We start from the raw sequence: 12,758 nt of genomic DNA, 5'->3' as shown, positions 1-12,758 counted from the left end.
CATCTGCTTGTGCTCTAGACCTGAAGTCAAGACTATTAAATACCAACACTGTCCAAAAGTTTGTAGACACCTGCTTATACAATGTTTTTTTTTCTAAAATTAAGGATATTTATTCACTTGGAGTTGGATCTGAGTTCTGATTCTTTTTTAAATGCTTTATACTGCATATTGGAACACTGTTGTGAGGATTTGGTTGCAGTCAGCCAAAAGAACATTAGTAAGGTCCGGTATTGATGTTGGATGATTAGGCTCTATTCTCTATAACTCATCCCAAAGGTACTGGACAGAGTTTCATCACTCTACAGAATGCCAAAACTCCCACATGAAATTCCCCATACACCAGTGCAGGAGGGCTTTTCCCCACTTTACTTGATGCTTGGCATTGGGTATGCTGACCATAGACTCATATGTGACCCCATTCTATTGCCAATGATTTATATACAGATTATACATGATGTGTGTGGAACTGAATGTCTGTGTCAGCAATGGGTGCACTCTAAAGAAGCTGAATTTACTGATTAAAATGGGTGTCTGGATACTTTTGGATATGGTGTAGTAAAGGCCAACAAAGAGCTCTGCACAGTGGGATGATATTCATTCCAGGAAATGGGGAGAGCCAAGAACCAAGAAAAAGAAGAATGAGAAACTGTAATAAAGAAAACTGTAAGTGTTGAAAGATATACATCATACATTTGAACAATGTAGGACATATATACAGTAATGAAGATACACAGCAGACACAGAGCTGAAGTAGGCTATATTTAAAAGGAGAGAAGGACAGTAGGGTGAAAACTGATCACACGTCAGGATTCTGTCTGTGCCTGCACTCGTTTAGTCCTATCTGCTGTGCCATTAGTAGATAATAGGGCCTGCTCATGCCTCCATCTCTTTTTAATACCAACTACAGCTGCCTAATGAAGAAGCTCCATATCAAAGGATAAGGAAAGCACTGCTGGATTCTTTTTCTGTAATGTTATGCTATAGTGTAAAAAAAAAAAAAAAAAAAAAAAAAAAAAAAAAAAAGAAAAGAAAAAAAGAGAAAGCTTATAATATGCGGGGGGATGGGGTCGGATATGGATACAATACATTTCTGAGCAGTGCTGGATGATCTATATCATCTACACTGATATACCGTAATAATGATACTGACTTACTAGTCATACTTTTTTGAGATACGTTTGATAGACAATCATTTTCCATGATATAGGTGGTCATATGCACCAGTTGTATCTGCTAAAACCTAGCATTACCCCCACTTGTTACACCCATGATCCATCAGCATGCGACACAGGGAAAGCAACCAAGCTAGTGTAGCTCAGGCCAAAGTGGAATTAAGGTTGTTGTTCGTTTTGCATTGTTTGTTTGTTTTTATTAATCCATTTAGTGTATAAGTCGTTTCTAATGGCGGTTACATTACTGTATTATGTACATGCATCACATTAAAAAGGAGTATGATTGACATAATTTTCCAATAATCTGACTGGCCAAGTCTGCTTCTCTGAGCTCCCAGACAGCAATATTACCCGCTCACTCTACCCGGAAACCTGTTTACTATTTGCCCACCAATTACTGCCACTTGATCTTGGTCAGAAAGCATACAGACAGCACAATTATGGACAAACACCAATTTCAGCAATCTGCTGGTTCTAACTGATGCTGTTCTTATTACTACCAACACTTGCTTCTTACGCTTTCAAATGGAAGGCATTTGTAATGAAATTGGCCCAAACACTGCAAAATACTAAAACAGATGGTGCTTCTTCAAAATAAATATCATTAATTTAACAAGTTGCAGCATGCATGCGGTGTGATCCTTCCAAAAGCTCTCTCGAACAGGCAAGCAGCATTTAAACAGTGGAAACTCTGCAAAAACAAATCAGCTAGAACATGAACCTAATTTAAGAAGACATACTTCACTTCAAACACTAATATGAAAACAAACACTTAACACATTCTTTTCTGGTCATTAGAAAGACATAATAAATCATAATGTGCGTACATATTTAAGAATAATAGCTTGTTTCTAAGCTCCAAATCAAAGGCAGCTCCTTCACAGGGATATATTGTGGCCTATCTGGAAGTAACAACCCTCTGTGGCTCTAATGCACATTTCAAGCACCACCTCCCCAGCTTTCAAAAGCACATTCAGAAGACTAGGATAATAACAGTATGGTATAATGGCTTAATGAGAATTCAGAATTAAGGTCTAGGTTAAATGCTGCTTCTTCACAGAGTTATATTGTGACCCTCTGCTATTTAATTGCAAAAGCCAATGTGAAGGCATCGACTGAATGGCCCAAATACCCAGTACAAGCCTTGCTTCCACAAAAAACAACAGAACACTGTGATCAAAGTGATGCGCTGAACCCACTGCTCAGGGCCTCAGAAGCACAATGGTAAAAAGGCCATCAACACTAGCGGTAAAAGTTTTTTTTTCAGTGCCTTAAATGAATAAAATATTATGCATGTCCCTAAACTCTAGGGCATCCTATGTGGGTCCACACCTCTCTTCTCATAGTAGTTAGCAAATAATTTATAGCAGCTACTGAATAATAATTGCTATTAAACTTAAGGGGATAACAGAGTGTAAGGGGTTAAAAACTACACAAATGCATGGATATGAATTATTCAGCAGGGAGCCAAGCGGAATATTCATGAGCATCCTCTGGTGGCTCTGTGTGGGCTTCTGTTATTTGATGGAGAAGTTTGATCCCTAACAAGCAGAAGTCGGTGGCTATTGTTCATCTGCCCGCGCACTGGCAGGGTGGTTAGATGAGTGACAGCGGAGTACAGTGCTGCTCCTTGTAGGAAACCTCTCACAGTCCACTTGTTCCTCATTAGAAAGGTCAAAGAGGTCAACCGATTATTACAGTTATTAGAAATTTGGCCTACAAGAGGCAGATTCAGGTATCAGGAGACTGGATCTTTAGTGTTGGAGTTTATTCACATGCAGACAGAAAATCATACACGTGCACAGCTTAGTTGATCATGGTCAGTCTAGTATAGTCCTGTTCAATTCAGTGTGACCCAGTCCAGTCCAGTCCAATCCAGTCCAGTCCAGTCCAAAGAACTCAGACTGTCAGGGCTGAGACACTAAGATAAGAGGAGTTTAAGGAGGGGTAAGCGGGGGATGAAGGTGAGGGTACTAATCAACATTACAGGGGGATGATACTCATCATCTAAGGGGTTGATTGTATCACCTCATGGTTGAAACTTTAAAGGATCATACAAACAAAGGAGGGAAATGACCACTTCCTACTCCCCTCTCTATGCCCTTTCAGTGTTGAGTGATGTTCTGCTACTGAACTTCAACTGTCTCTACTTCCTCCACAAGTTCGCACAACAGATCAACAGCAGGGACAGAAATGCAGGCCACTGGATACTTCAGAGAGAGGTAGATGTAAAATGGATATTAAATGTCTAACAATCCTTCACATGGAGGCACATAGAAACTGTTAAGCATGGATTTAAAGGGGGGGGGGGAATCTCTGCAAACCATTATTTACCACAGCACAAGTCTAAAGTATGATTAGAAAAAGTGAGGCATTGACATGCTAAATCGTTCTTAAACAGCTTAATGGTGTTATTACACACTTATGATTTTCCTCTTATTAAATGTAAGTGGGCGAGACACTGGCACACTAAATTGCTCAAGAACTATTCAATAAAATTCAATGTATTAAATTAATAATAAGTAGGAATGCAGGAAGGTGATTTGAGTTGAACTGAAATGCACACACAAGTCATCAACATGCAAAGTGCCATTTGTTTGATTTATTTATTTATTATTATTGGGGAAGTGTCATTAACATGCTATAAAATGTGAGAAAAAATAAGCGGTACATTAAACCTCCGATGCACACCCTGCTGTTTCTCCTTCAGGACTAACTTGCAAATGATTTGAAAAGTTACTAATCAGTAACCATACACTACACACTGTAGATTCAGATACACACTAGATTCACACACTGAAAGCACCCAGAGAGTGAGACATAAAAGGTGAAAAATATAATATACACAATGTAGGACTTGCAACATGCCCCATATCCAGACAGCATTTGCTTGAAAAACTATATAGAATATATATTATATATATACTTTAAATAAAAATACAAATTCCACCCAAACGCCTATGGGTCTTTCCATGCCCAGATTGTTATTATATGCCCTGCTCAACAACACACACAGGAACATGAGAAATTTAGAAAATCTTCTATTTAAGCTATAAAATCAGCTTATGTCATTTAACTGCCCTTATTGTCTTTACATTTGTGCAGTGCAAAAAAACTGGGCACTTCACAGGGGGCAGAGCATAGGATCAGTCATGTTACAGCACACCTGGAACAAAGCGGTTAAAGGTCCAATGCCCTAACCACTGCACCATGGAGATTAACGGCTAACGCAGGGCTCGAACCCATGAGAATCTCATGCTCACTCTAGCAATGCAACCGCTGTCAATTATTTAGTACTATAGGCTCAAACATCAATGTCTAAGCAATAAAAACAGCAAGCAAATTAAGCAACTATGAATGAACACACACACACACACACACACACACACACACACACACACACACACACACACACACACACACAGACACACACAGACACACACAGACACACACACACAAATACCATAAACTGAATATATCAAGGTCTCGTACAATTTCAGAATTCTTTAAAAGCAAACACAAGGTTACATTGCAGTTTAAATACTGTGCATCACAATGTAACAGACTTGTTACCATAAGACTAGCTGGGAGCAGTGCCAACAAACAGGCAGCACTAAGCAACTGACAACCCTAAAGACAAGTTTCCAATCTCTCACACACACACGTTTGCCCTCAGTGACCCTACACAGACACACTGTCCACTGCATTTCCTCGGCCATGTTTAGCAGTCCGCTGGCAGTTACTGAGCTGGCATTCCACCCCTGCAGTCCAGAGCAAGGGGACTTGAATGCAGCCTGCTGGAAAAGGGGATTACAGAGACAAATCACATTCCTTTATCCCACCTCAGCTCAGGGGACATTGTCAGCAGCTCCCAGAGGTAGGCTCATTGGTAGAGCTTGGGCAACACAGAGTGGTCACAGTGGAATTGAGCTGTGGTCCCATCCTGACCAACCTTAACTATGCCTCTCAGGGCGGCTCTCTGGCCTTAACAAACTTTTCTTTAATAGCAACACCAAACAAATAAAATGACAATCAATCAACAGTACAATGACACTGAATCTCTCAGAGTTTCTCAGAGTAGTAGCAGAAATGAACAGTGTTCATGATCTTGTTGTATGGACTGCCTCTTTTTGCACATGTAAATGAAGACTATCTTGAGTAGGGCTGCTGTGATTAGTCTACGTAAAAGATAACATCAATGCTGAAAATGCATTGAGATCGATCTTTTAAACCAACACATCCTGTTTTTTAAAATTCTTTTAAAAAGTGTAAAACGCTTCAATCAAATAATAAATGATATTCCTTAACCCCACTTTGTAATTTGAGTGGAAAATTATGTCGTTTGGATCTAGTCATTGGTCAGCACCAGGCAATGCTACAGTATTTAATAGCAGTGTAACGGATCATGATAAAACTCGTAGTTCGGATCAGATCACGGTTATTGAGTCACAAACTAGATGATTTTTTGGATCAGTAAAAAAAAAAAAAAAAAAAAAAAAGGGAGACAAATGTGAGACTAATTATAGCTTTCAGTCCTGCTTCATTTGTATTAGCGACTTTTATTTTGACATGGCCTGTATGGGATGTAGTGATTGGAGTGACTGCCTCTCTCTCACATGCCGTTCTTTTTTCTTTCTTTTCGCTTCACATTAGAACTCGATAGTAAAGTCAGTCGTTCTGAGGTTGACTGACTTACTGATGGAGCTGCAGATGCGTGTCCATGCTCAACTACCCTGTGGCTCTCATGACATAATGTGTGCAAACCGTATTGGTTTTATCTATGCGCTCCTTTCACCTGACAGACAGCTGCTCAGCCTGTAAGATTTCACTGCAGCTCTACGTCCAGATTTAGGAATGAATGAATGTAATGAATACTGTAAAAAGTAAGAGCAGCAGTAAAACAGTATTAGACACCGTTTCTCAATCCTGGTCTTGAAGGCCTTGCACGTTTAAGTGGATTCCCTGCTTTAACACAACCTGGCAACTCTGAAAGGACTTGTTAATGAGCTAAATAGTTGCACACTGGTGTGTTGGGAGCAGGGAAAGCACAAAAATGTGCAGGGTAGTGTATCACCAGGGCCAGGACTAAGAAATGCTGCTCTAGATTACTCAACAGGTATATAGCCGTTACCGGCAGCCCTAATCATGAGGCACCCAGCATGAGCACAACATATTTTTTTCAAGAAGAAACTGTAAGTAATGTCCTCTACCAAGCAGCTGAAAACACCACTAAAGGGTAAAGATGAGCAAATCCCAAAAAAATGTCCATTCGTCTAAGCAAATGAAATTGGCAAATGGAAAATCTCTTATAACTATTCATTACAGTAGCAATGGAAAGTGATGGAGGAAAAACTGATCCACGGATCTGAATAACGGCCACCTCCGGTAACCAGTGGAAATGTTGCGAGAAACTCTAAGCATAAATAACCAAAAAAAAAAAAAGAAAAAGAAAAAGAAAAAATAGCAGAGTGTTGCATCAGATGGTCAGGGGGTGGCTGGCGAGGGATGCGATTACCTACAGTTCAACTGAAATTGATGAGGCAACTGCTCAGGAACGGGCCACACTTTACTGAGCATGTCACAGCGTGGGAAAGGCAGGCATGCCCTACACCAAATCCATCCACTCAAACTGTGAACTAGCTAATAACAGTCTGTTTACTCCGGTCTACTGAAAGAGGAAGCAGTCTAAGGGGATTTTGGCCCATTTTAAAGCGGGCTAAACTAAAAGAGCAATGATCCTAAAAAGACTCTGGTGATTATAAAACTGATGGGCTTTAATCGCTAATCATTTATTACTCATTTATTAAAAGGGAACTCTCTGAATAGCATGTGACAATGAAATATGAGCCGGCAGACAAGTGGCTACAATAAAACAAGAGAACCGTTGTAGTCGTCTCATAAATCGTACGCTCCATCACTCAACACTGCGACCTAGCTTTGTCCTACATAGACGCCTTAGACTGCTGGCCAGTGTTTCACCACTTTCCTTCTGTCGCTTGTGTGATATCTCTGTAAAGAGGACAACCTGTCTAGTATTCAGCTCACTCTGACTCCTGCCTTTACACACCGCTGCTGCTACCGCCCATTAGACTTTCCTCCTCCGCTGCGTGGCCCTGTGGAGGTGCCCTTGAGAACTAGCCGGCTCCACTCTCCTCCAATCACGGACCGTGTGATCCAGGACCAGTGGCCAATGATGTGGCAGAATCACAACTGCTGCTGCAAGGTTCTGTCCTGCCGTGCGTTTGATGAGGAGGTGCATGGTCACCCCCTATTCTCATCAAGCTCCTGTGTCTTGGTGCTCTGAGATTGAGTTACAGCTTCCAGATCAGTCAGACAGAGCGAGCTGCTAGAACTCAGAGTAGGGGGGAGCTATGGAATAGACTGAAATGTAATAGACTGTGGCCGGAGACACGGGAGACTTGTTAAGTACAACGCCATGAAACACACTCTCTCTAGCATGTGACAGAAGGAAGGTTTGGACTTGTTGCCGCTTGCGCACTACCATGCAACTGGTGAATTACTCTACAGGTCCTGGGTCTAGGCCTTCAAATTTGTTTATAGAACAAAAGTGAAAAAGTAGAAGAAAGTGAAGCTAAAAATGTGATTGTGCTGAATTACTCCAGAACAAAAACATCCAGTTACAGTTTTTTTAAAGATTTTTCCCCTTATGTAACTAAGCAGGATCTCTGCACAACTTTAAAAATCAGTGCTTTTGGAGAACTTTTCAGGAACTCCAACAGGCAACAAACAATAAAATTTACACTGTCTACAACAATGCACACACACTCAAATATGGCATGCGTTAAAGGTGCTGTATGACACCAATCCAAAATGATTTCAATCCAATCAAATAGGATGTTGCTCTATTTCTGCTCGATAGGTGAGTAACACTGACTTATGTTTGCTGTTTCACAGAAATAGGTCAGCATTGTTTTGTCCTATTTGCACAAAAGTTTATGATGGATAATCACAACTGGTTTGTTTGGCAGCAGCAAGCTAACCCATAACCTAGCTAGCGCTAACCCAGCCAAAGTTTATTACTTTCCATGACAAGACGGTGCACAAGGCCAGTGTTGTTTACTTGGCAATGTTGTTAGCTGTAGGTATTTTACAGGGCCTTCAGCACTTTGACTGCTTTCACTAAACAGTGAATTGATAAATCAAGGTAAATTGACCTTGTTTGAGCTTCTTAACATCATTGTGTTAAAATATATATCAGGGGTGGCTGGTGGCCTAGCGGAAAGTGAGCCAGAAACCAGAATTTTGATTTCATTAAAATTCCAGGACTGAATAAGTATACCTGGTTATGACACACTATTGCCTCAGAAGATACTGTTTTGTTGGTGATGCTGTGCCGCACTCAGCCTGGGAATAGTAAGGCAGCGAAACGAATTTCCCCTGAAAGTGGAATAATAAAGCAGAACTTAACTTGGGTAGAAAACACCTGCTTGTTGTTTATGATTACACTGACAGTTGTTTATGACTTCTTTTTTTTTTGGCGTCTTACTGACTTATTCTGTTTGTATGCCCTCATTAACCAATAACAGGATCAACTGTAACAGGATAAGCTGTATTTTTATTTTCTTATTACAAATGTAAAGTTATGCTAGGGTTGAAACACAGGAAAAGTTCACTGGCACTGGTTCTTCTCAGATTTGTTTTTATATGTATTTCTGAGCCTTGGTTACTTAGTTCCTACACAGACATGAGGGGACTAGTGATATTGCAGGGAGCCAGTTGAGTCTTGAATTCTCTGTAGGCTATGATAACCTCCGCAACACTGCCAACATCAGTGAGAGGCTGATGCTGGTGCATCGGCCTTGGCTGAACTCTGTGATGCGGAGGACAGTGTTAAGAGGATTGGCTGCCACCACCATGGGAGGCTGGTAATGAGCTTAATTTCAGATAGTGATCAGCACTCAACCTGAATAAACCTGAGCCAGATTCACGCATTTCTGTGCCGCGCTGCCTGCGCCAGCTGCTCTCTGGTGGTGTGCAGAGCAAAAGGGAGCGGTTGTGGATTGGAAAACGTGTTCGAGGTTTCTCAAGATCCTCAAGATTCTCAAGGAGGTAAATCATATGCTGCACGTCATCCGAGGATCTTGCACAATCCAAGTTGGGGAGTTGTGCAACTTATGGAGTCTTCATCAAATAGCTTACGTAATCAGAGAAAATCTAGAAGACAGAACTGAGGGTTGTGGATGTCTGCGGGAAGGAAAAAAAAAATGCTACAGGGAAAAAAATTCCTATATATTTTGCTAGTCTAGATAAGAGAAGAAACTGACATTGTAAAGGCCTTCACATACAAACATGTGACATATTCAGGTGGTAATACATGCATTTAACACATATATAATCTTGTGAGCAGCATGTGTAATTTTATATAGGGTGAAAAACACTGCAATCGTTTTTACAGTCAACCAATCATTGTCGTCTTCAGTATTTGCTAGCAACATGGCTAATCACTGCTCTGAATGCACTAGCTTGCTGTAGTTTGTCCTATACTTCATCAGGTGTCAGGCTAGCCTTGTTAAAGAACTGTAAACTGGGCTACAGACATCAAAAAGTATAAACACAGCTCGTTATAAAGTTTCAGCTCTTAAATGAGGAGAAACTACGTGTTCCTACAGCATTTCCAAAATGTGAGTGAGATGTACCCAACGTTGTTCTTTGGACATTTTTCATGAGGAACAAAATGTACGGTGTCTGAAGAAGACATCTGTTATTTTGTAGCATGTAAACCTTCTGAACAGCGTGGAGAAATTCTGAAGAAAAAAAATAATCTCCAAGACCCAAAAAGCCTGCACCCAGCGTGCCAAGGTTTGGTCCACATAGACGCCAAGACGGTGGCTTTTTGTGTAATTTATTTATGGTGCATTTCTAAACAGACTCTGGTGTAGAAGCTCAAGAGCCAGTAGCCTTCACTCACCTGTAGGCTGAACTTTGACTGAGGTCTTGTCAGACTGCTTGCGCGTCATGGCGTACCAGGAGCGGTCCGGGTCCTGGATCCACTCAGAGGCCTCGCAGTAGAATTGGCCCTGGTCGGTGGGCTGCAGCTTGTAGATGGTGAGGCGGTAGGTGGTGGTGCTCGTCTTGTCCAGCCGCAGGTCACCGGAAGAGAGGCGCTGGCGGTATGGGCTGCCTGGCCTCAGCACAAAGTCCCGGGACAGGGTGACCAGGTCGCGCGGTTGCGCGCCAGCATCGTCTGGAGAGCGCAGGTACCAGCCTACAGACAGGTGGGTGTGCTGGGAGGTCTGGCGTGTGACCTCACAGCTCAGCTGCAGCATGTCTCCCTCTACCTTGGACAGAGACTGAGCAGCCGACGTCACGGTCAGAGTGTCCGGAATCACTGCAGGAATGGGCAGGAGGAGAGGTGGGTTAGTGAGAGAAGAATAAAACCACAAAACTACTCACAGCCATGCAGACGCTCTGCGAGCCATTAACATTTAAACAGGCTTCTCTCCTGCAGTGGTGCTCAGACTCCGTATTGTTATTATGACTGTTCGTCGTCTCTCAGAGAGGGGGAAAAAACTCTCTTTCCTCCCTCTTGTTTCCTCAGTCACTCACACTCCAGTTTTAGTCTCAGTATGACATGGTTTCAACCTTTTTCCTCCATCCTTAAAGGGAAACACTGCCTATTATTCAGAATTCTACATAATGTAATGGTTATAACGTAAACACAGTCTAGAGAAACGTACTGAGTAGCAATTGTTTATAATAGTGCTGACTAGAACCAGACATCTGAAGAGTTAGGGTGTGTTTGTACTTGTTCACTTTAATTCGATTAAAACGAAACCTGGTGTGACTGCTGTGTTAGGACCATTCGTTAGAATAAGTGTGAATGCTGCCTTTAGGGCTGTTTGTGAACAAACTCTGGTACGGGTCATTTGAAATATGAACACAAAACGACTCAAAGGCATCTAAACGAACCATAGGCAGAATTCTGCACAGACACGGGTTCACTCCTGCTCGCAAAGTGTAGTATCATCAACCTTCTCTGCTCGCTCCACCAACCTCATGCCGTCTGCATCTGCCTGCTTCATCACGGGTGAGTCTCCATGGAGATCCGCCCAGGGTTCTATGCTTTAAATTCTGATATCTGACGCTTTCCCAAAGCACACCCTACCACACTACATCATGTTTTTACAACTAGCCACCATTACAATGGCATTCATTAGTCTGTATGAATGCAAAGCAAACCAGGACTAAAACGCAACAATGCATAATTTTCTTGGTCTGATTTTACCTCTAAAAGGTCTTTCACTGAAATCTATAAGATAAAACAGTTAGTAATAGCAGTTAGTAATAGCATTCCTAATGGCTATTGCTCAGTATAGTTTTGTGATATGATTTTGATCTAAAATATTTTTTAACTTGATTCAGAATTTTATTGGCAAAAAGGTAAATGCATGTTGTTATTTATGGCACAGTTGCACCCAAAGAGAACTGCACCATTTAGATTCACCTCTATTTAAACATCATCAGCATTACATATACATTTTAGATAAATAGAGATGGCTACATTTTTGTTGTAGACATTGTGACCCCTGGTTCCCATCACTGCCATTGTTTAAAAAAAAAAAAAATCATTATAATAAAAATAATAATAAAGTCTGAAGGTTTTTGTTTATATCCCAGCTTTAATTATAGAGAAAGATGATGAAATGCTCATTTAACATGCCAACACATGTTGACCTAACAAATGCTGTCTTCTCAGACAGGATTCTGAAGCGGGAAGCCAGCCAGTCATGTCTTCTATTTTACAGGGCGAAAATGCTATTAGCTAAACCTGAGTTGTTGATCAGTTACAAAGATCTTCATCACTAAACTGCCTTCCAAAACACTGACTTGCAAGACAGCGTGCAGCAAGGCACCAACACAGGTACCTATAGTTTCAGATACAGCCATGGAGGGTGGTTTTACATGTCCCAGCATGTCCATGTGTTTAAAAAAAAAACCCTAATTACAGTTGAACAAATTTACACACTTATTACTAACTACCCGATTTCGCACCTGCTCACACGCAAGGTACGCACTATCCTGACCAATGGACTTCTTGCCCCCTGAGAAGCAAGGAGTGCTGTGAGAGATTGAGCTGGTTTCGCTCCCACACACCCCAATTAGCACTCAGACAACAGAATTCCAGCACAGGCTGACACCACGCAGACCCCCGTTAGCTAGAAGGCAATGCCATTCTGCTTCCCAGCACTTCACTGAGTGTCACCACACTGATAGCATTGATTAGTGTCAACCATAACAGCCTCAGCCTGGCAGGGCTGCTTTCTCACCCATTAACGACCTGCTCTGACATCACTGCATATGGTGGAAGTCTTTATACAAGACGTCCAACTGTATCTACTGTAAAGCTTGGCCGACTTGCCGGTTCCTGGAGCGTACTTTCCCACTACATCTAATTGAAGTGGGAAATTAGACCACACTATAAATAGCCTATAATCACAGGTTGAAAAAAGATAAGAAACACTTGAAATAGGCTCAAAGCGAGACTATTTATAGACGAGAAACACAGTGCAGACGGAAGCTTCTGAAGAGCAGCTTAGCAGGCTATATTTTCCCATGCAATGACAG

General features: G+C 41.5%; 1 protein-coding gene across 2 annotated transcripts in view; it reads right to left on the bottom strand.

Moving 5' to 3' along the window:
• Positions 1 to 12,758, bottom strand: part of igsf3 (immunoglobulin superfamily, member 3) — a 159,584-nt gene that overhangs the window by 57,508 nt on the left and 89,318 nt on the right. For both annotated transcript variants that reach the window (XM_072686011.1, XM_072686012.1), the window contains exon 3: positions 10,102 to 10,521. In XM_072686011.1, coding sequence (XP_072542112.1) covers positions 10,102 to 10,521 — 420 coding nt within the window. The remainder of the gene's footprint in view (positions 1 to 10,101; positions 10,522 to 12,758) is intronic.

This window comes from Salminus brasiliensis, chromosome 8 (genome assembly GCF_030463535.1).
Source record: "Salminus brasiliensis chromosome 8, fSalBra1.hap2, whole genome shotgun sequence".
Taxonomy (NCBI): domain Eukaryota; kingdom Metazoa; phylum Chordata; class Actinopteri; order Characiformes; family Bryconidae; genus Salminus; species Salminus brasiliensis.
The sequence above is the reverse complement of the archived record's forward strand: the minus strand, read 5'-3'. Positions and strand labels throughout refer to the sequence as shown.